The sequence below is a fragment of the Gouania willdenowi genome, chromosome 9 (genome assembly GCF_900634775.1).
Source record: "Gouania willdenowi chromosome 9, fGouWil2.1, whole genome shotgun sequence".
Lineage (NCBI taxonomy): Eukaryota > Metazoa > Chordata > Actinopteri > Blenniiformes > Gobiesocidae > Gouania > Gouania willdenowi.
This window is the reverse complement of record NC_041052.1, coordinates 32,019,842-32,044,949: the sequence shown is the minus strand read 5'-3', so window position 1 is coordinate 32,044,949 and position 25,108 is coordinate 32,019,842. Positions and strand designations below refer to the sequence as shown.

Genomic DNA, 25,108 nt, shown 5'->3' with positions numbered 1-25,108 from the left:
GTCTTTATTAACAGTGATAGTTTGTACAGGCAGAGTGTGCTAACGGCTAAAGCAGCGATTAACGCTAACCAGTGGAACCAGCTCAGGCGCGTCTGGGGACGGCGCACAGACAGGCCACGGTGATGATCTCAAAATCCAGCGAGTAGCTGGCGGTGGGGAAGCAGGCGGGGTTCTTCCTGAGGACGGGGACCCTCAGGGACACTGGGATGGCCTCCAGCCCCAGAGCCACATCCAGGCCGTGGCATGAGTGACCGCTGTGGCAGCTGGCCTCGTGGATCACTTGAGGCACGCGGTTCAGGTCGATGTTCTCCCTGCAGGACGACAAAGAGGACGGAATGTGAAACGGCCGCTGCACAGACGACAGATAATGAGTTGACCATGGTAGTGATGATGATGATGGTTGCAGTGACGCTCCCACACTCACACGTAGCTCCAGGTGGCGATGCTGCGCTCGTTGATGTGGCTGGGCAGGTTGACCAGCTGGCTGTGGTAGTCCTGCAGGTTGTAGCTGCAGAAGGACTCGTCCACGCACTGGTTGCTCAAAGGCAGAGTCAGGCCGTTCTGCAGGGCCAGCAGAGTCAGCAGGAGGCAGCGCAGCAGCTGGAAGCACAGCACAGGGCTCAATTACATTTTTCAATTACAATTATGTCTTCAATCATCTACGTACCATTCTGATTACGGTGACCGGCATTTTTTCTAATTACAATTACAATTACAATTACAATTGTGAATAGTTATATTATAATTTATCGCAACTGGTGATAATAAGCGTTGAGGTCAATTAAATTTTTCAATTACTTTCACATCTTCAATTATCCATGTTTAATTACAACTCAATTATGATTACAGTGAATGGCGTTTTCTCCAAATACAATTAAAATGACAATTATTATTTTTTCCCTGAACGTAAATTACAATTACGTTCTCAATTACTAAAGTTAAATTACAATTAATCACAATTACTGAGCCTTTAATAAATAACCCTTATTAATTGTAACTTTTCTATTGTGTTAGCTTTCTGTTAGCATCTCTTATGATAACAGTTTTAAACCATGTCTTAAATCAGCTGTAAAATATTATCTAATCTGTTTCTCATCTCTTGGTTACCTTGTTAGGCTTCCTAATCAATGAAAATATTGGTATATTAATATTTTTGGTGTGGGCGTCTTAGCCCGTCAGCTTACGCCTAGATTTATTTATTTTTTTTTTTAATGGTAAAATTATCCAAAAGTGAAGTGGCAGGTAGTGGGAATAGTCTATCTGAAATATATTTTCATAAGTGTTAACTATGTATGTGTAAGTCAGAACTGTAACATGGTTCCACAGGTTTAAATTGTGTGCTGTTTTTATATAATTTACCTAATAATTACAATTACAAAGTCAATTATCTGAACTCAATTACAATTTCAACAGCAGTATATTTTTTTCATTTACAATAATAATTTTGACATACATGTAAATAATTATCAATAATGCACTTCCAACTATAATTGGCCCCACCCCTGGCACAGGCTCACACACCTAAACCTCTGGCTTCATAGATGCTCCACCCACCAAAGAAAGACAAACTGCCGTTATTAAATGTATATTTGTAAGTCTGAAGCTGGGAGGATTTTTGCCATAATGTTAAGATTTAATTTATTCAGACAATTTTTTTCTGGAGAGTTACTTTGATCCCCCGACATGTTTCAACTGTCAACTGTCAGTGTTCTTCAAAGGAGTGTGTCCTTATGAGTTGGCCAACCCGACAACTCTGTCAGGGTGGCCACACCCAGAAAGAACTCAAAAGGACACTCAAAAGGACACATCAAAGCAGACACCTCTGAAGAAGTCTCACAGTTGACAGTCGAAACGTGTCAGGAGATCAAAGTACATTTCCTGGAAATAGTTGTCGAATAAATGAAACCTTAACATGTTGTTCCAAAAGAAGACAAATGAAGTACACTGTTAGACCCTCAGCCTCCAGATTTACAGAAAGAAGACTCCCATAGAAACGTAATATTTTGAAGGTTTAGTCCAAGGTTTTTCATCCTTGGGGCCGTGACCCTATATGGGGTCACCTGAAATGTCTAGCAAATTCTTTTAAAAGAATCTGAATAAATTTATATTTTCGTAATTTTTTAGATCATTATTCTTTTTTAAATTAAAACACCATCACACAATCTCAAACAACTGCAATCTATACTTTCATTTCCTCAAATATAAATCTAGATAAAGAAAACACAGTATACAAATTAGATAATTGAATAGTTAATAAAATAATTAAATGAAAATAAAAATTATATTTTTTAGATTTTTTTTTTTTTTTTTTTTTTTAAATTTAAACTCCATCCCACAATTTCAAACAACTGTATTCTATACTTTCACTTTCTCAAATATAAATGTAGTTAAAGGAAATGCAGTGTAAAAATTAAATAATTAGTTAATTAAATAAAAAATAATATTTTAGCAATTTTTTAAATTATTATTTTTCAAATTAAAAACACCACACACAATCTCGAGCTTCTATATTTCCACTGCCTCAAATATAAATTTAGTCAAAATATTTTAGCTGGCGCATCTCATCTTTGTAGTACTATACTGTAGTGCTACTCATAACACCATATCACAAACAAATTCGACATATTGTTTCGTTTACTGCCCTTAAGTTACTAGACATTCAGTCGCCCGTTTTCTGGTAAAGAATAGCTTAGAAACACTTGTTTTTGATATTTATTTACTTGTTCTCGCAAGTTAAAAAAAATTAAATAACTTGTATTTCATACCATTTTGTATTTGTAAAGCTAAAATTGGTAATTATACATATACATTGCGATATATCGCAATGTATATCGTATTGTTTAGTATCGGAATATATTGTATCATGACATGCAAATTGTGAATCGTATCATATCATTAGATTCATAGCAATGCACACGACTTGTATAAATGCATGATGTTGTCCCAAAACATACGTGTCCCCAAAATGACACAGAAATGTGTCACTTTGGGGCCCGATTAAAAAAAATATTGAAATTTCAAATATTTTTTTCCGAGATTTTGGTCCATTTTCCGTAATCAGAGTCCCTCCAGTTTTTTGTTGCGATGTTGTCCTACCTGTAGTCGGTGCATGGTGTCAGATGTTGCTGTGGCTCCTGTGGCCCGGGGGCCTTATTTATCTCTGGCTGTTGTCATTAGCATTCAGCCTTCATGGAGGACGTCCATTAGAGCGCAGACGTCACAGGCTAATGAAGGCCTGACCTCGGCTCTGCGTCCGTCGCTCGTCTTTTCACCATCGTCGTCTTTTCATCAAAACTTTTCAAGCTCATTAAAGATTCATCAGCTCATCGCATTGAGAGCACATAAAAAAAAACTATCCGACCTTCAACATTATAACAATATAATGATGACACACGGGGACAGGATGAGCCACCTGTAGGAGTGTGTGGGGCTGAGCGTTGCTGGGTGCTGTTTAGCAGCCTGGTGGTTGAAAAAGCAAACTGCATTTAGAGAGGGAATACAAGTGAGAATACTGTGTGTTAAAATTGTCAAAGAGAAACAATTAAATATATTGTAAGGCTGCACTGATTGCAATTCTTTTGGCTGATCACCGATCTTTAAAAAGCCTGATCTGCCGATCCTGATTTTCTGACATCATACACCTTGAATGTTCCAATCTTATTTTATTGTAAATAGGGATGTAACGATTCACTCAACTCCCGATATGATTTATTTTACAAAATGGGACTGTAGACAAATAATGATTGAAAAATATTCCTTAATTTTTTGGGGGGAAAAACTAGAAAATACTGTACTGTATTTTATTTTTATTTTTCATTGTCAAAAGAATCCTTTGATAAACTATTTAGAACAACGCAATTTAACTAAAAATAAATCTTGAATGAAATAAATAAAGGAATAATACAAATGAAGAAGAAGCCTATTAATTTAAATTCTGGTTCTATAGTAAACAATGCAAAACTGCATAATAGTTCTTTTTCTTTTTAAAAGTGCAACTGAAAATGTATTTTGTGCCTTAACAATTGGAGTTTTAAAAAAAAAAAACCAGTCTGCATTGTATTTACGTCAGATATTTGTGTGGACCAGCAGAGGGCGCCGGTAACCCAGTGGTCGGTTGGCATGCAGGTAATCAGTGCAGTGAAGAAGAGATGTTATGCTAGCAGACAGAGCTAATTGAAAAATGGGACTTTTACAAATATTCACGTAATATTACAGATATTCTTTCGGTGCTAAAGGGGTAAGGAATCATTTATGAACATGTTTAAGAGTATAAGGCGGCCAGAAAGAAAGTTGCAGCAGATTCCACCCGCCGTCTACACTTCTGCTGTTTAAAAAAAGTACTGCGATTCAATTTTCAGAAAATCGATATCAACCGTGATACCTATGAATCGATTTTTAACTGCCCTACGATTAATCGTTACATCCCTAATTGTAAAACATTGAACAGCACCCGTGAAACAATACAAACTTGTTGTTTTTACTGCACAAGGTAGTTATTTAAAATATAAATAAAAAGTTTAGAGCATTGCTGTCCAAAATACTTTAATATACTATATCACTTCCTTTAGTCTTTCATTTTTTACACTTTAAAAACAAACAAAACTTGTCCAATAGGCTTTGCTAAAAATAAAGTGCACAGCAGTATTTTGGTTTTACAAATAAAGAAAATCACATGGTTTGAGGTGGATGGTGAAATAATAATCTACGGGACAAAGAACATAACATTTTAAAGCACCAATAAAATGTCCTGAGTTTTAGGTTTCCTTGTAGTGGATATTTAAATGTAAAAATATGAATCTAAAAATAACTTGCAACAGCTTACAGGACAAAAGCTCCTAAACATTTTACAAATAAAATAAAGTGAAGTATGTGTGACATTTTCAACGTGTAATGGGTAGAATGAACATGGCACAGGTAAGTTGTTCTCTTATTGCAGTCACTTGGACATTAGTTGTAGCGGACCACTGACTGTTCCCGCTAGCTTTAGCTTTAGCATTAGCTTGATTGCTAGCTTCAAATGCAGCATACTCAGCGGTGTGGCGGTTTCTTAAATTGTGAATGAAGTTTTGTTTGCAGTCCCACCACAACTTATTTCCACATTACACGAATTACAAATATTGATTCTTTTCTCTTTTTTGTGTAAAACTGCTGAACTGTTGACATGCTAGGTTCACCATGCTCCAGGTAACTGTTGTTGTACGTTAACTCTTCAGGAAGCTGCTCCAGTCGTAAAGGGCTCAACGGTGCATGTTCAGTGCACGAGTACGCGGGCAGTTTCCAGGGCCAGAGTGTGCGCTTCAAGATGACCTCAGTGTGTGGTCACGTGATGAGCCTGGACTTCATTGGTGAGCTGACACTTCCTGTTTGTGTCCTCCTGAGTCTCCTGTCCCTGACAGTCTGTCTTTGTCTCAGGGAAATACAACAACTGGGACAAAGTGGATCCTGCAGAGCTTTTCAGCAAAGCTCCCACAGAGAAGAAGGAGGCCAACCCCAAACTCAGCATGCTCAAGTTTTTGCAGGTTGCCCTCCCCCGAATGTAGCTAATTCTTTTCAAATTTGATCTTCTTCATTTGGCACTACAGGGGGCGACGTTTCACTATTTCAGTGCACACATGGTCAACATCAGCTGAGAAGGAGTAAAGTTACACCGACCACTACGTTGTTTACGTAGCTATAGAATAGAGTAGAATAGAATAAAATAAAGTTTATTGCCATATGTACATGCCAAAAAAGAATAGGTACAACGGAATTCTTGTGCATGTCCCAGAGTCAGATTAAATTAACAAATACAAACCGTGTATTACTGACCGTGTATTACTCACCGTGTATTTACTGACGAGAGAAATGTCGCCCCCTGATTTCATTGTGACATCGGCTTCACTTCACAAAAAATGTTTACATGCACATGTAGAACACTTTAGCATGAACATGTAAAACTCATTAAATAATAATGATATTAATAATAATTCAATCACTCAGAGTCAAACTGCCTCCAAGCTCCAATTTTTACAGATATTCTCAGTTATGTGGATCAATGATCCTGATCATGCATTGCTGTTAAAAGATTGCACTTCTTGTAGTGTTAACCTTCAACAGCATGTGCAGACAAAGGAAAAAAAAAATTATCCTGATCATGTTCCCATGATCATTCACACTTTAAAGGCTTGGAACAAATTCATATCCACTTTATTAATGATATAGTAGGTCACAATGCATGGACCCAGCCACTTTTTAAAAATAAAATGTGCTAAAATGTGTAATTTGGATCCAATTGCGATGAAACTCAGTGGAATAATTCAGGAACCAACCCGACATAAACTGAGTCATATTTCATAAAGATCAGTCAGAAATATAAATTTTAGAAATTTCACCAATGACGAGAGAGAGGCATTTTTCCATTTTGGAAATTGATAGAGAATCAGTGTATTGATCCCCTTTCAAAATGGAATGGAATCACATTGTAGGATTTTTAATGAATTAATTGGTAAATCCCTCGGTAAAATAAGTATTTGGTCAATTACAAACAAGCAAGATTTCTGGCTCTCACAGACCTGTAACTTCTTTAAGAGGCTCCTCTGTCCTCCACTCGTTACCTGTATTAATGGCACCTGTTTGAACTCGTTATCAGTATAAAAGACACCTGTCCACGACCTCAAACAGTCACGCTCCAAACTTCACTATGGCCAAGACCAAAGAGCTGTCAAAGGACTCCAGAAACAAAATTGTAGATCTGCACCAGGCTGGGAAGACTGAATCTGCAATAGGTAAGCAGCTTGGTGTGAAGAAATCAACAGTGGGAGCAATTATTAGAAAATGAAAGACATACAAGACCACTGATAATCTCCCTCAATCTGGGGCTCCACGCAAGATCTCACCCCGTGGGGTCAAAATTATCACAAGAACGGTGAGCAAAAATCCCTGAACCACACGGGGGGACCTAGTGAATGACCTGCAGAGAGCTGGGACCAAAGTAACATAGGCTACCATCAGTAACACACTACGCCGCTAGGGACTCAAATCCTGCAGTGCCAGACGTGTCCCTCTGCTTAAGCCAGTACATGTTCGGGCCCATCTGAACTTTGCTAGAGAGCATTTGGATGATCCAGAAGAAGATTGAGCTAATGTCATATGGTCAGATGCAACCAAAATAGAACTTTATGGTCAAAACTCAACTCGTCGTGTTTGGAGGAGAAAGAACACCATACCTACTGTAAAGCATGGGGGTGGTAACATCATGCTTTGGGGTTGTTTCTCTGCAAAGAGACCAAGACGACTGAAATGTGTAAAGGAAAGAATGAATGGGGCCATGTGTCGGGAGATTTTTAGTGAAAACCTCCTTCCATCAGCAAGGGCAATCACGACAATGAACCCAAACACACCGCCCGGGCAACGAAGGAGTGGCTTCGTAAGAAGCATTTCAAGGTCCTGGAGTGGCCTAGCCAGTCTCCAGATCTCAAACCCATAAAAAATCTTTGGAGGGAGTTGAAAGTTCGTGTTGTTCAGCGACAGCCCCAAAACATCACTGCCCTAGAGGAGATTTGCATGGAGGAATGAGCCAAAATACCAGCAACAGTGTGTGAAAACCTTGTGAAGACTTACAGAAAACGTTTGAACTCTGTCATTGCCAACAAAGGGTACATTAAAATGTATTGAGACAAACTTTTGTTATTGACCAAATACATATTTTTTACCATAATTTGCTAATAAATTTATTAAAAATCCTACAATGTGATTTCCTGGATTTTTTTTTTCATTTTGTCTCTCATAGTTGAGGTATACCTATGATGAAAATTACAGGCCTCTCATCTTTTTAAGTGGGAGAACTTGCACAATTGGTGGCTGACTAAATACTTTTTTGCCCCACTGTATAATGCCTATGATTTCTGTTTACCAATAGGTGGCGCTATGACTATGAATGACGGTTGGGTTAAATCATAACTGCTATAATTAATTAGCATATACGTAGCTCTACAAACTCTTAATAACTACCATAAGCGTAGCACATCATCCAAGTGAACAGGCTGCTAAAAAAATATTTCAATCTATAAAGAACTAAATAACTTAGAATTAGAATAAAAATATGAATGTGTGAAGTACTTTCACAGTGCAGTGATGGATGCAAGACGTATATTTATGAATGGCCGTTAAATTCATTAATGAGACATTATGTAGTTTGCAGACATTCGACAATCAAGCAAAGGTGATCAAAGCCAGCAAAGGCTCATCAATCTTACTTCCACAATGAAGATGTCATCAGTTCTACCTCCACAGCGATAATGTCATAGATCTAATTGTATTAACTCCACTAAAGGCCAATTTTCAAGGGGGCGCTATTGAGTCATTTTGCCATTCACACGTCCAATTCCCCCAAAATATGAACTTTTTTTCGCCAGTCCTAGTAGGCTCAACCCTTCTAATATTAGTAGGTTTGAGCCGGATAGTCGTTACGGATAAAGCACTTTTGCCGAGTGCAAGTTATATTCGAATCAATATCTGTGCTCGGATTGAATGAAAATCCTCATTGGCGCTGACTGTGTCCGCGTTCTGCTGGCTAATCAGAGCATCCCTCCCCTACACACACACACGCTCTGCTCACTGACACACACACACACACACGCTCTGTCTCTGCTCAGTCACTCAGGTTTGCAGGTCTTTTCTGTTAACGTTTAGGGTTTCTTCAGCTTCAGGTTTGTTTTTACTTCAGTTTGTACTTCAATCAATCAATCAATCAATCAATCTTTTATTTGTATAGCGCCAAATCATAACCAATGGTATCTCAAGACACTTTACAGTAGAGCAGTCTTAAGGACGGACTCTTCATTTTATGGATACACGCATATGCATATATATGTATATACACATACATATGTATCCCACACCCAACATGAATTCATCATGGCGGCAAGGAAAACCTTCTGTTAAGCAGCAGGAACCTTGTGTGGATCCCATTCCTATGATGAACAGCCATCCACGTTATGCTGTGTTGGGTGTGTGCAGAGGAAAGGGTGGAGACAGAGTTGTTGAGACTCTGTAACTCCACACTGAGGATCCCACGGACCTGTAAGACAAAAGCCAGAAGGAGTACAGGAGCAAACTCACAAGGGAAGAAGCAGACATAGAGGGAGTGTTAGAGAGAGGAATGGGACCCTCTCCGGTCCCTCTCTAACCTAAATGACCTCTCTCTTAACGCCCTCTCCAACCTCTCTCCAACCGAGCATGTCAGACCCCCCCGGCAGTCTATGCCTATTGCATCTTAATTATGAGCTATGAGCTGGTTCCTAACTAAAAGCTTTACCAAAGAGGAATGTTTTGAGCCTAACCTTAAAGGTAGAGAGGGTGTCTGCCCCCCGAACCGTGGTTGGTAGATAGTTCCAGAAAAGTGGGGCCTGATAACTGAAAGCTCTTCCTCCTATACTACTTCTAGAGACAAATGGAACAACGAGTAGGCCAGCATTTTGAGAGCGTAGTGTTCTGGGGGGATTGTATGGCACTACAAGCTCCTTGAGATAGACTGGTGCCTGTCCATTTAGGGCTTTATAAGTGAGAAGAAGAATCTTGAATTCTATTCTATATTTTATGGGAAGCCAATGCAGAGAGGCTAATACAGGAGTAATGTGATCTCTTCTCCTAGTTTTAGTCAGTACACGTGCTGCAGCATTTTGAACCAGCTGAAGCAACTTGCTTGGGCAGCCTGCTAAAAGAGAATTACAGTAATCCAGTCGAGAGGTAACAAAAGCATGGACTAGCTTTTCGGCATCGCTCTGAGACAGGATAGATCTGATTTTAGCAATTTTACGGAGATGAAAGAAGGCAGTTCTTGAAGTTTGTTTTATGTGAGAGTTGAAGGATAAATCCTGATCAAATAGAACCCCAAGGTTTCTAACAGTTGTGCTTCGTGCCAGAGTAATGCCATCTAGGGCAGTTAGGCTAGCATAGGTTTCTCTAAGGTGTCGTGGGCCCAGTACAATGACCTCAGTCTTGTCTGAGTTAAGAAGAAAATTTTGGTCCATCCAGGCCCTAATGTCCTTTAGACAGGCCTCAAGTTTAGATAGCTGATTTGTCTCACCTGGCTTCATTGATACATACAGTTGGGTATCATCAGCATAGCAGTGAAAGTTAACAGAATATTTTCTCATAACATTACCAAGGGGGAGCATATAGATACAGAAGAGGATTGGACCTAGCACAGAGCCCTGAGGAACCCCGTAGCTTACTTTAGTGTACACAGAAGACTTATTATTCACGTGTACAAACTGGTACCTATCAGATAGGTAGGACTTAAACCAGTTTGGGGTAGTTCCTGTGATTCCAAGTAATTCCTCTAATCTCTCTAGTAGAATATAGTGATCTATAGTGTCAAAAGCTGCACTAAGATCTAATAAAACCACCACTGAGAGTCGTCCTTCATCTGAAGCCCAGAGTAGATCATTAGTTACTTTAACTAAAGCAGTCTCTGTGCTGTGTTGAGCTCTAAAACCTGACTGGAAGTCCTCGAACAGGCTGTTGTTTTGAAGGAAGTCACAGAGCTGAGCCGCCACAATTTTCTCAAGAATCTTTGAAATAAAAGGAAGATTAGATATAGGCCTGTAGTTTGCTAAAGTGCTGGAACTTACTTATGCTGGAACTTACTTATTAACCAGTAGAGTTCTGGTAAATGTGGGTTCGTTTAGACGTGGTGTCTCTCTTCTGTTTCTTTTTTTAACCCTCAGCTGGCTCTAGCCAATTTTTGACTTCACATACTGTCTGTTTCTTTTTGTATTTCATAAAAAAATAACAGTGTAGTGGTATAAATAATATTACAAATTAAGCCACACACAGTCTCTGTCTCTCTCTCTCTTACTCACACACACCTGGTGTGGAAATGAAAAGTAAGTTTTAAAAATGTAAGTTATGTTGAGTATGAAAACTCTTGTTCATTAAATTTTACTTCATAATTGCAACCGCATGTGTTGTATTTATTGTTGCAAATTAAAACTTGTTCTGTAAATAGTTTGTTTGCTATCGTGATCAAAACCATTGATCTGAAGCTCAATGCTGAAGCTGTCCTGTAAATAGCTTTCTAATCAGAAATAAATGTAACAATTTCTGATCGACACATATCAAATGCATGCTTAAAATGACATTTAAAGCCCCGCCCATTTCAAGACAACTCGACTCACTTCCAGGTTAAATCCCGCCCACTCTGAGTACAGATACAGATAATTCATATGGTTAACAGATACAGATAATACTGTATTTGCCCATCCCTAGTGTTGAAGCCCTCAAAAATACGATCATTTTTTTGTAAGAATAGTAATAATAATCATAATAATAAAAATGACTTGCATTACAGTAGGGTCCTAATAATAATGATCTAGTAGTAATAATAAAGGCTACCTATAGGAGTTCTATATTATATACATTTTTGTTTCTTATTTTTGTTTAATCAGACTATAACTGTTGCTAATAAAGAACCATTGCTAACTGATAAAACCTTCTTATTTTGTTCCTTTTTAACATTTGGCAACCATGAGAGTCAGTAATTATGTGTCTGTGTGCTATCAGGTGGAGGCCAGAGGCTGTGACTACGTGGTTTTATGGCTGGACTGTGACAAGGAAGGAGAGAACATCTGCTTTGAGGTGAAACCTGCGACATGCCTGTAGGATTCAGAACAGAACAAGCAGTCTCACGCTGTGCTAAAAAGCAACATTGTGAGCTCACAGGTGTTGGACGCCGTTCAGCCGGTGATGAACAAAGGCGGCGTCAGAGAGCAGAGCGTTTTCAGAGCCAAATTCAGCTCCATCACCGACACCGACATCTGGAACGCCATGAACCGCCTCGGAGAACCCAACAGGAACGAGGCGCTGTCAGTAGATGCCCGACAGGAGCTGGACCTACGCATCGGCTGTGCCTTTACACGGTAACACAAAGTATACACACTGGATACACAAAGAGTACACACACAGTATACACACAGTATACACACAGGGTACACAAAGAGTACACACACAGTATACACACAGGGTACACACAGAGAGTACAAAGGTGCTCAAAGATATAACCAAAACAGGAACTACAGGAAACCCTCCCCCCACCCCACTGGTAACAAAAGACTAGCTAGAGACCTGAACAGCTTCTACTGCAGGTTTTCACACCCACCCCCCAGCTCATTAGCATCAGCCCATCACCTGGACTCTGCCCTTCCTGCTCCCCCTACTCCCCCCCCTACCTCACCCTCTGTCCCCCCACCTGCCCTGAAGATCAATGAAAGAGATGTGTGCCAGCTTTTCAAAAAAACAAAAGATCAAAAAGGCTCCAGGACCAGACGGAGTGTCTCCTTCCTGCCTGAAAGCCTGTGCTGAGCAGCTGGCACCCATCTTCACACGGATCTTCAACACATCACTGGAGCTGTGTGAAGTACCTTCCTGCTTCAAAAGTTCCAGCATCATCCCAGTCCCCAAGAAACCTGCCATCACAGGACTTAATGACTATCGACCCATTGCCCTGACGTCTGTAGTCATGAAGTCCTTTGAGAGGCTGGTTCTGAGCCACCTGAAAAAGATCACAGGACCCCTGCTGGACCCCCTGCAGTTTGCCTATCGGGCAAACAGGTCTGTCGAGGATGCAGTCAACATTGGACTGAACTACATCCTGCACCACCTCGACTCCCCAGGGACCTACGCTAGGATCCTGTTTGTGGATTTCAGCTCTGCATTCAACACCATCATCCCGGACATCCTTCACCAGAAACTCACCCAGCTCACAGTGCCGGCCTCCACCTGTCAGTGGATCACCAACTTCCTGACTGACAGGAAGCAGCAAGTAAGGCTGGGAAGCATCACATCTGGCACCCGGTCACTCAGCACTGGCGCCCCCCAGGGGTGTGTTCTCTCCCCACTGCTATTCTCCCTCTACACCAATGACTGCACCTCAGGGGACCCCTCTGTGAAACTCCTGAAGTTTGCAGATGACACCACCGTCATCGGTCTCATCCGGGACGGGGACGAGTCTGCCTTCAGACGGGAGGTGGAACAGCTGGCTCTTTGGTGCAGTCAGAACCACCTGGAACTGAACCCGTTCAAGACCGTGGAGATGACAGTGGACTTCAGAAGAAATCCCCCCCCACTCCCCCCCCTTACCATTTTAAATAGGGAATTGGCTACCGTGGACTCCTTCAGGTTCTTGGGATCCACAATCTCACAGGACCTGAAGTGGACCGCCCACATAGACTCAACCAGGAAAAAGGCACAGCAGAGGATGTACTTCCTGCGTCAGCTGAGGAAGTTCAACCTGCCCCAGGAGCTGCTGATCATGTTCTACACCTCCATCATTCAGTCTGTTCTGTGCACCTCCATCACTGTCTGGTTTGGATCTTCAACCAAACTAGACAGACACAGACTACAAAGGATAGTCAGGACTGCAGAAAAGATCATTGGTGTTGATCTGCCCTCCATCCAAGACTTATACCTGTCCAGGGTCAGGAAACGGGCAGGTAGCATCACTGCAGACCCCTCCCACCCTGCACACAATCTGTTTAAACTCCTCCCCTCTGGCAGACGCTACAGATCACTGTACGCCAAAACAACCCGCCATAAAAAACAGTTTCTTCCCCCAGGCTGTCACTCTGATCAACACTAAACAGTCAAAGAGTGTCAGTCCTGTTTCTGTGAAAAAACCCTGGAACCAAACATAACAACCTTGGATCAATCTGACACTGAGAATGTTCATGTACATACCTTTAATTTAAATGTTCTACTGCACTACTTATCAATGCTCTACTGCACTATTTTCCTTTTATTATTATTATATTTTATTATTATCTTTCTTTTCTATTATTTTCCTTCTTTTATCTTATTTTTTTATTTTTATTTTGTATCTATTTAATTATTTTTTATACTATTATTATTATTATTATTATTATTATCATCTTGTTATTTGCACATTCTAGTCTAACTACTGTTTATATTTATACTTATGTTTATACTTATTATCATCTTTTCTAGCTGATTGTTTATTGTTGAAAAATTTTTGTTTTCACTATTGGAGAGAGCACAGTTGACCGAGTCAAATTCCTCGTGTGTACAACATACACTTGGCGAATAAAGATGATTCTGATTCTGATTCTGATTCTGAATCTGAATCTGATTCTGATTCTGATCTATCATTTACATGTCTGTGACGGAGGAACAGACCTATTCTCTATGGGCCATATTTTCTCACGCGAGTAAGTCAGAAAAGCCACGCAGCTGTGCGATATTCTCCCCCTGTACTCAAATAAGTCGCTACACGCCTTGTTATGCACTGTGGGTGGAGCAGCCTTATTACGCACTGTGGGTGGAGCAGCCCTGAAATGTGAGCAAACAAATCTGGCCTTACGCGGATTCTCCGGTTCTTTTCCTCTTATGAGCTTCTGAATCTGAAATAAGTGCAGCATTATAAGGTGAAACATTACATTGCACTAGGAGTTTAGACTTCGTTACAATATAAGCCACACTCACTCATAATTTTGCAAAAGAGACTCCTGGAAAGAATCTATCCAAACTGACACTGTCCTACTGTCACAGGGGTTGAGGGGGGAGTAACACAAGCATGCTAAAACATTGACCATTAGTAATTCTTTTTTTTTTTTTTTTTTTTTTTTTTTTTTTTTCACCTTGTTTGCACATGCTGTTGAAGGTTAACACTACAAGAAGTGCAATCTTTTAACAGCAATGCATATTTTATTATTGCAATTAAATAAATGAATTTATTTCATTGCATAATTGTGACCATCACCAGCCCTCCCTAGGGAAGGGTAAATACTTTATTAAAGGGAGGATGTAAAAGAGAGAGGGCAGTGTTACACCAGGGTGAGGGGGGTGGGGGGGGGGAGTTAACAGGGAGGAGGGATACAAGATAGGAAAACGAATGGGTGGGGAATAATCAATAAGTTTCAAGTGATGTGATGTGAAATTGTGGTTGTGTATATTGTGCTTATTGTTGTGTTATCAAGCCAGTCTGGTGACCAGTGTGCGGCTTAGGAATAATGATGGTGGCTGTGAGCAGAGGAGGAAGTGAGTGGAAGTTACATAAAACAGGTATTTGGGAACAACGTGTCTATGGTTGAGCCCAGTATGAGTGTTATCCCACAGCCCGAGGCCAGTGCGTCCATGACAAATGTGATTCCAAGAGCCGCTACTGCAAAACCCATAAGCCGCCCCCGGGCCCGAAGAAGCAGTCGGGCCAGCAGAAAGAGCGAGAGATCTAGGGGCCCCCGGCGACCACCCCACGGCCAAGCAGCCCCCCGAACGCCCCCAAGGTCCCAAGCCGAGAGGCTGCCATTGCCCCCCCCATACACACCCGAAAAGCCCCCAAGGAGCCAAGGACCCAGCGCACCACGCCACCGACTCCAACCCCCAACCCCCAGGCCCCCCAGCCCCCCACCCCCCCACCACCACCCACACCCCCGCGCCCAGCCCCCCGAGGGGAGGGCCCAGAGAGCCCCCCGCCCGAGACCCCAGCGGAGGAGCCAAAGCCCACGCCCAGCAGACGACCAGAGCCACGCCGAACGGGCAGCCGGCGGGCCCCCGCCGGTGAGCCCAGAGCCAGCAAGGACCCGACCCCAGGCCAGGAGGACCCGGAATGGATGCAGCACCAGGAGCAGCCCGCCCAGGGCGAACGACCACACCCCAAGCCGCATAAGGCACCAGGGGGCCGCTGGGAGTCCCCCCGCCGGTCCCGAGGCACCCCAACCTAGCCCCCCCGGGCGCCCCAGATGCCGATGCCGCCCGCGCCACGAGCTTCAGTTCTTTAAAGCCAGGGCCCCCTCCAGAGGCCAAGCCAGACCGCCCCGCCGGGATGTGGCCCCCTAATTTAACCATTAGTAATTCTAATATATTCACATTTACCAGTTCTAGACGGGACAAAATGTGCTACATTTAATTATAGTTTATCCGTGCTGTCCACTCCTTTTCCTGGGAGGATGGTGGGTGCTGCGTCACAGAGCTGATCAGCTGTGTGCACCCAAGGTGAGCGTGTCGGCTGCGACCTCAGACCTCTGTTCACACTGGTCAGACTGATTCAACTATTTTAACACTGTGTCCAACGTAAAGCCACAGTTTGATTCACTACAAATCCACTTTTTTATTCTAGTCTTCTCACTGCTAATCCAAATGTTTTTGTTGGAGCTAAATGTAATGTAATTTTGTTCTGCAGTGCATCTCTGATGTTATGTCTGTCTATCTACTGTATCTATCTATAGAGTTAATAACAAGTGAAACACTGATGATGATGACGACTAATGCGCACTGATCATTTCTGAATGTAGATATGGAAGAAGTTAATAAAATCAAGCTTTCCACACAGAGTAGTATCGGGGGGAAAAGGAGGGATTTTAACTGTGGGTCAGACAGAAAAATGTGTCCGATCCTCACCCTGCAATAATTGGATCAAATCAACCTCTTACATTGTTTTCCAACGAAGGCGTTTCAAATTAAAAGTGCACTTTATAATTTTCACGGATTTCAATGGCATTTACAGGCGTTGGGAAAACTCCATGTTCTGTCATTTCTAGACAGCCCCAAAAAATGACATCATGGCCCAATCTGTCTCCCGCCTCCATTGACAGACTACACGCTTTTGATCAATTTACGCGCGGTGGGCGTGTCAGGAGCCTGGACTAGAGAATACGCGCAGGAGAAAGGCGCGTAACTGCAGGCGCGAAAAAAGCACGTCCAGACTGGAGAATAGGGCCCTATATGTCTGTGACAGAGGAACAGATCTATTTTCTATATGTCTGTGACAGAGGACAGGAACATGGTCTTTGACTGGTTTTGTGTCCTGGTTCTGCCTCAGTTTCCAGACCAAATACTTTCAGGGAAAATACGGAAACCTGGACTCGTCCTTGATCTCCTTCGGACCGTGCCAGACACCCACTCTGGGGTTCTGTGTGGAACGCCATGACAAGATCCAGTCCTTCAAACCGGAGACCTACTGGGTCATCCAGGCCAAGGTGAGCTCCCAGTCCACATGGGGAGACGTATCTGTGATTTCATTCCTGAGTTTCTTTCCATGTTCTACAGGTGTTCAAGGGAAAGGACAGTCCGCTGGTTCTGGACTGGAACAGAGTTCGGGTCTTTGACAGGGACGTAGGTCAAATGTTCGTCAACGTGGCCAAGACGTCCCGAGAGGCTCTGGTGAGAGAAACAATTCCAACCAGAGCTCTCAGAGAGCGCAAACTTCCGCCAGGTTTGGAGGCACCAGCAGGTGGTGCTGTAAAAGCCAAACATCCACATTATCATCCAAAACTTCTTCTGGATACGGTATCAACAAGAAGTTTGATTATCTCCAAAATCAAACTTCTTTTTCTACATGGAACTCCCTGCCACTATTTTTTATTTCAAGCATGTATACCATTATTTAGACTGTTCGTATTTACTCAAGAATAACAATTGTTATATAATTAAACTATGTATTGTGTGCTGAATCTTGATATGTAATGTATGGCATAATTTTATGCCTGAATATTTTGCATACAGGTAGAGTTTTATTTTTTATCAATTATTAGTTTACTTTGATTGTGTATTTCAGTTAATGTTGTCATTATTGTGTTTTATTGTAGTTATATTTTCTTTTCTGTTGTACTTTCATGCATATATAGTCTGTGATGTAGACCCTAGGAAGAATAGTTACTGCTTTTGCAGTATATGGTAATCTAATGGGGGTCTAAATAAAACAAACTAACAGACAAACACAGGAGAAAACGTTTGCTCCTTTTTTAATTTTTTTAACTTTTTTATCCAAAGAGATGTAGCTAGGGTTAAGGGACTTAAATCATCATCCCACAGTGATGAACCAGTTTGGATTAGAACCAATGATTCTCTGATTGTAGAAGCTTTATTAACCGTTACACCACCACCAGATGTTCTAATGTTCTTACAGGGATCCTGAATCTCTCACATAATGTTCTATGATGTTCTCACGGTGATGCAGGGTGTGGGTCAATTACATTTTTCAGTTACAATTGCATTTTTAATTACCCACGTTCAATCACGATTACAGTTTCCAGCATTTTTTTAAATTACAATTAAATTACAATTATTTTTTCATCCTCAGTAAGTCAATTATAATCACATTCTCTAAAGTTCAATTACAAATAATCACAATTACTGAGCCTGAAATAAATAACCTAATAAAAGTTAACCTTCCTCTTGTGTTAGCTTTCTGTTAGCATCTCTTATGATAACGGGTCCTAAATCAGCTGTAAAATACACTTAAAACAAATATCTATCATCTGATTTTTTTTCCTATACTGATTACCCTGTTAGGGTTCCTAATCAATGAAAATATAGGTTTTAATATTTTTTTATATGGTAAAATGTGGGAAAGCTTGATAAACATGTTATCACAATTATTACGTACATATGTGTAGAACTGTACATAGAACTGTAACATGGTTCCCCAGTTTTGCGTTGAATTATTATTGACAATTTGTATAGATTTTTAATGGCAATTACAATTACGATTATGACAGCATCAGACTATAAATGCGCCATAAATGTAATTAATGATCAATTACGCGATTACAATTATAATTGACCCTAACCCTGCTGTGATGTTCTCACTTTGATGTTTCTCACATGATATTTTCACACTGTTCTATAATGTTCTCACATGATGTTCTGTGATGTTCCTTCTCCAGGTGGAGTCAGTGAGTAAGAAGGAGAAGACCAAGCAGAGACCTCAGGCCTTGAACACTGTGGAGATGCTGAGAGTGGCCAGCTCTGCTTTAGGTACTGACACACACACACACACACACACACACACACACACACACACAGACTGACACCGTGTAAACGTGATGTTTCAGGGATGGGTCCTCAGCACACCATGCAGATCGCAGAGCGTCTCTACACTCAGGGCTACATCAGCTACCCACGAACAGAGACTACGCACTACCCGGAGAACTTTGACCTGAAGGGGGCGCTGAAGCAGCAGGCCAACAGTCCCATGTGGGGGGAGGAGGTGAGGTCTTCATCTGCAGCCCTGCAGCTTCTCACACGCGTCACTCACTGAGGGTTCTCCACACAGGTGAAAGCTCTGCTCTCGTCAGGGATAAACCGGCCCAGGAAGGGATCAGACGCCGGAGACCATCCACCCATCACTCCCATGCGTGCAGCATCAGAGGGAGAGCTGGGTGAGTTTGATCCATGAACACATCACAAGGAACGAGGTCTGAGCTGCTGGTGTATTACTTCACCTGGTGACTCTTTAATGATGTCACTCAGTGTTTACATGAAACACAAGTTCATCACAACACAATGAAAACACACACAGCTCAGCATTCAATCATCTAACCTTATAGTCAGTCACAGGATAACATGATCACTACTTAAACCTGAACACCTAGCTTCTGAAGAACATTATGTAGAACATCCAGTAGCAGCTCATATAGAATTACCAGTGCCGTTGGAAGTTCCTCCTAGAACCTCCTACATCATCTTTAGTAAGACATAGAAAAGCCTGTGGAACCTCCCAGGGAACGTCCTGTAGAACCTTTACATATCCTGATGTTCTTTTCTTGAACTTTCTGTAGGATCTTACATAGAACCTTCTTAGAGCTTCCAGTAGAAGCCCCCAGAGCCTGATGTACAGTATTAGATCCTGTTGGAACCTGATGTTCTCTCCTCACGTTCCTCAGGCAGTGATGGCTGGCGTCTGTACCAGTACATCACGCAGCACTTCATCGCCACGCTCAGTCAGGACTGCAAGTTCCTCCAAACCACCATCGACTTCATCATTGGGCCCGAGCGCTTCTCCTGCACTGGGAAGACGCTCATATCAGCAGGTAGCTCCTCCTACTGGTGGATTTATTTACCATACACATTTGGTTTGTACAGAAAATAAACAAAAAAAATAAGAAAAAACCCACACAAAATGGCAAAAATACATAAAACGAATACCAAATAGCATATAAAACACACAAAATGACAACAAAAACACACTAACATAAATAATACACAATAGAACAATGAAAACACAGACAACAAAAACAAAAAACAACATTAAAAATACACAAACACCCTAAGAAATACACAGAACGAACACCAGATAGCATATAAATGACACAAAGTGAATCAATAACACACAACACAAATAATACAGAATGAAAACACACAGAAAGACAACAAAAACACACAATAATACACAATATAACAATGAAAACACACAAACAACAAAAACAGCATATAAAATACACAAAGTGAACCAAAAACACACATCACAAATAATACACAATGAAAACATAGAAAGACAACAAAAACAGAAAAATACAACATTAAAAATACACAAAACAACATTAAAAAAAATGGACAAAATGATTCAAAAACACACAAAACCAACTTAAACAAAAATACATAAAAAGACACAAAATAACAACAGAAACATAAAAACACACAAAGTAGTTGAAAAACAGACGCACAGTAATGCATCGATACATTTTTAGGTTTTTACACATTTGTTAAATATGATGAGATATATTTAAATATTAAATCAGATATCAAATTCAGATGAATTTTGGCTAATCGTTCACAACCAAATGGCGTTCTCATTAAATTTAGCGCTTCATCAGAGAGCTGTGACGTTGTCTCTGATTCAGACGTGAAACCAACAGTGTTGACGTGAGTGGAGCATTGATCGTTCAGTGAGAGACACCTGATACCGTTCTCTGCGTCCGTTCCCAGGCTTCACATCTCTGATGCCGTGGCAGGGCATCCCTCTAGAGGAGGCGCTGCCGACGTGTGAGCGCGGGGACACCTACAGTGTGGATGAGATCAAGCTGGTGGAGAAGCAGACGAGTCCGCCTGACTACCTGACGGAGGCCGAGCTCATCACGCTAATGGAGAAACACGGCATCGGTGCATCGCTCTATCCATCACACACCTGCACTCTTCATCCCATAGCCCCGCCCCTTTACCCTTTATTTTATTTATTTATTTATTTGAATTAGGACAGTGCATATTCATCAACATGTCAGCATAGAGCAACATTGTAAATATGCTAGAGTTAGCACTATGGCTAATTTTCATCCATTGTCCTAAGGCAATGTCAGTACAGTAGACATTCAACAGGACACGATACAAATAATACATAAATCACAAGACATTACACATTACAAGTAGACCATAGACAAGTTAGATATAGGTTAAGATTAAGGAAAAAAGTGAATAATCTAACAGGGCGTGGCCCGTTGTCCTGTTATTGTTGTGCAGGAACCGACGCCAGCATTCCCGTCCACATCAACAATGTCTGTCAGAGGAACTACGTGACAGTGGAGAACGGACGGAAGCTCAAGCCCACCAACCTAGGCATCGTCCTGGTCCACGGATACTACAAGATCGGTAAGAACCAGAACACGTGGAAAACAACAAAACTAAGGAACCAACAGAAGACTTAAAAGGCCTGTACTCTGATATCTCTCTGTTAGCTTCACCTAACCAAACATTCTCTGTCAGCGAGCCCCTGACCTATGAAGTAGGATAAAAACACGTTCACTTAAGCGAGGCGCATTGTGACACGGGTGGAAATTGCAGCGTCAGACCAATCACTATCACAGATTGTGTAGAGCAGCTTACATCACAATTGGGGAAAAAGCAGAGAGTAAAGTGCTGACACTGTTAATGCTTGATATTATACAATATTAATATATTAATCCATGGGAGGATAAACGGACAGCGCTCTGATCAGTTTCACTTTATTACATCACAGACGTGTTTACATTCAGATAGTCCTCCTCTATTGATCACACACACACTGGGATGAGAGCACATTGTTGTTCCTGCTGATGCTGTGAGCGTCACTATAGCATATGTATGAATGAATGAAAGAATGAATGAGTTGATCTGTTCATACATACAGAGAGTGTTTGACACAGGCTTCATCAGCTGACTGTAGATCAGTTCATCAGATGTAAATCTCTATCTGTCATCAGGATGTCATCAGTAAATGAAAGGATTGTATTTATCCATTAATTATCTTTCTTTCCTAAACGCAGCAGTCAGATCTGCACCAACCAGGATCTTCTAACAATGATCAGGTCATTTTCCAAGAGAACTGATTGGTCAGGAGGCGGGACTTTAGTACTCGCTCAGAACTTATCCACTTCATAACCTGATTTAGCCCGGTTAGATGTTAGCCAGCGCCGTAGTACAGCACACAATGAATAAATACAGGTAGTTAGCGCAATAAGAGGAAATACAGCTTCATAGTACAGGCCCCAAAAGTTGGACTCGGCATGGCCTGAATCCGACAAAATACTGTAGTGTGGATGAGACGTGACGTAAGGAGTGCAGAAGCTTTGTCAGACGTCGCTTTTAATAGCAAGGTTTCAGAGCAGCAGGACAATCACACAGTGTTGTCACCAGCATCCACACCATCAGAACATGAACTAACTATCTTCCTACTCCCTCCAACCACGAACTAACGCAAGAGTGAGGAGACAAACACGACGGTCACATCCACTAGATCAGGGCAGCAAAAAAACACGGGAACATCAAACATGGCAACACAGAATAAACATGCCAGTTAGATTCACCGGCATCACAATGCGGTTTGAAGTGATGCAGCAAAAATTCAGAAATACAAGAATTGGCATAATAATTTCTTTGGGTTTTTTGATGTTCAGCTTTGGTTTCCTCATTTACGTTTTCCACCAGGAATTTTCCTTTCAGTTCATCTCTTCTGAACCGGAGCGGAGGTGATTTCTTTAAGGCCAAACCCGTTTCAGGCCGACATTCGTCACATGTGCAGGCGCAGCTGCAGAACGAGTCGTTGATTTGTTTTTTAACATCTTTTATTCATGTGTCGGAGGACAGCCTTCCATTCTCTTCCTCAGCATCCATTTGAGCGTCTTCCTCGTGCTATTGGAAACACGTCACCTGACCGCTCGTCAGTGATCACCTGTTATCTGAAGCCTGGTTTCTGACACCACTTCGTTGTGGCGTGTGCAGATGCAGAGCTGGTGCTTCCCACCATCCGCAGCGCTGTGGAGAAGCAGCTGAACCTCATCGCGTTGGGGAAGGCCAACTTCACGCAGGTCCTGCAGCACACGCTCGACATCTTCAGGAGGAAGTTTCACTTCTTCGTGGACTCCATCACCGGTGAGTGACTCGTTCCCAGCCAGCGTTGGGTTCCAGGGTCGGCTGGTGTTGGATCGTGTGTGTCTGTGTGTGTGTGTGTGTGTGTGTGTGTGTGTGTGTGTGTGTGTGTGTGTGTGTGTGTGTGTGTGTGTGTGTGTGTGTGTGTGTGTGTGTGTGTGTGTGTGTGTGTGCGCGCGTGTGCGTGTGTGTGTGTGTGTGTGTGTGCTCTTCAGGAATGGATGAGCTGATGGAAGTCTCCTTCTCTCCCATCGCCGCCTCTGGGAAGCCTTTGTCTCGCTGTGGGAAGTGTCACCGCTTCATGAAGTACATCCAGGTGAGGACGAGGGGCTTCATTAGTGACTCACACACTCAACGTTATCGCGCTATCAAAACAAAACATCTAACATTTAAAACACATCACAACACGGTTATCGTCTCCTCCACAACCTTCAGGCCTTTCTCTGACACACTGTGCAGAAGCCGTTTCTTCTTCCTTCCAACTGCTGTCACTTTTAGGAGAACAAATACATTTTTAATTTTAATTTTTTTTAAATTTTAATTACTTTATTAATCCCTGAAGGGAAATTATGTTACACTGTTATTTTTAGGGACATGCTTCTCACACACACAGGCCCGAATCACACACATGCACAAACAGGACCTGTGAACATGCATCAATGGAGAGATGTCAGAGTGGGGCTGCTTCCACAATGAAGGGAGCGCACCAGAGCAGTGTTGGGGTTTGATGCCTTGCTCAAGGGCACCTCGACAGTGCATTAAACAGTAAATAAAGCGTAAAAAAATCAATCAAACTTTATTTATAGTGCTTTTCATATGTACAATATAAGTTAAAGTGCTTTACATCATTAAAACCTTACATACAAAAAAATTACTCCACGCAAACAATCCACAGGAAACCCCAACAACATGACACAAACCCACACACAGACACATAGAATTAAGATGAGGACCATGGCACATGATGCCTGGTACAGAGGATCTTGGAGGGAGGACAGCATAACAAGGGCCATCAATCAATCAATCAATCAATCTTTTATTTGTATAGTGCCAAATCATAACCAATGGTATCTCAAGACACTTTACAGTAGAGCAGTCTTAAGGACAGACTCTTCATTTTATGGATACACACATATGCATATATACGTATATACACATACATATGTATCCCACGCCCAACATGAATTCATCATGGCGGCAAGGAAAACCTTCTGTTAAGCAGCAGAAACCTTGTGTGGATCCCATTCCTATGATGAACAGCCATCCACGTTATCCATCTGCACCAGGAGCTGATCATAGACTGGGGCCACAGGAATTTTTAATTTTCCAGTCATCGTTGAAATGACTTGTTTTTGACTGTGAAGCACATTGTGTTGCCTCGTGCATGAAATATGTTCTATAAATAAAGTTTCATTTGATTTGATTTAAAGGTAAGAAGGTCTGAGACCAATAAGACACTTAAAAACCAGTAAGAGAACCTTGAAATCTATCCTAAAACACACTGGGAGCCAATGCAGTGATTTTAAAATGGATGTAATGTGTTCCCACCTCCTGGTCTTTGTCAGGACACGTGTTGCTGAATTCTGTAATAATTGCCAACTTGAAATACTCATTTTGGGAAGATCAGAAAGCAGGACATTATAGTAGTCAATGTAACTGGTGATAAAAGCATGCATTAGCATCTCCATGTTGGCCTGAGAGAGAAGGGGGCGGACTCTAGCTATGTTCTTCAAATGATAAACACCTAATTTTGTTATATTTTTAATGTGAGGTATAAAATTGAGCTCAAAGTGTAAAACATCCCCCAGGCTTTTAACTTGTTCAGAGGGAATCAAAGATGCTGTTAGAAGTTTAGGTAAAAGTTTCTCTCTCTGGGCCTCAGGACCGAGAACTAAAACTTTAGTTTTGTCCTGGAGAAAGTTTTCTGCCATCCAGGATTTATTATTTAAAATAAAGTTAAAAAGAGAAAAACAAACAAAAAATTAATTTTTTTTGG

General features: G+C 41.5%; 1 protein-coding gene across 1 annotated transcript in view; it reads left to right on the top strand.

The window, feature by feature from the left end:
* top3b (DNA topoisomerase III beta) overlaps nt 1-25,108 on the top strand; it is a 33,896-nt gene that overhangs the window by 4,635 nt on the left and 4,153 nt on the right. The window contains exons 2-15 of the mRNA XM_028456562.1: nt 5,214-5,345; nt 5,413-5,519; nt 11,545-11,619; nt 11,704-11,900; nt 16,814-16,970; nt 17,041-17,154; nt 18,660-18,750; nt 18,828-18,982; nt 19,049-19,154; nt 19,659-19,805; nt 20,701-20,874; nt 21,229-21,357; nt 22,966-23,115; nt 23,328-23,428. Coding sequence (XP_028312363.1) covers nt 5,214-5,345; nt 5,413-5,519; nt 11,545-11,619; nt 11,704-11,900; nt 16,814-16,970; nt 17,041-17,154; nt 18,660-18,750; nt 18,828-18,982; nt 19,049-19,154; nt 19,659-19,805; nt 20,701-20,874; nt 21,229-21,357; nt 22,966-23,115; nt 23,328-23,428 — 1,835 coding nt within the window. The remainder of the gene's footprint in view (nt 1-5,213; nt 5,346-5,412; nt 5,520-11,544; nt 11,620-11,703; nt 11,901-16,813; nt 16,971-17,040; nt 17,155-18,659; nt 18,751-18,827; nt 18,983-19,048; nt 19,155-19,658; nt 19,806-20,700; nt 20,875-21,228; nt 21,358-22,965; nt 23,116-23,327; nt 23,429-25,108) is intronic.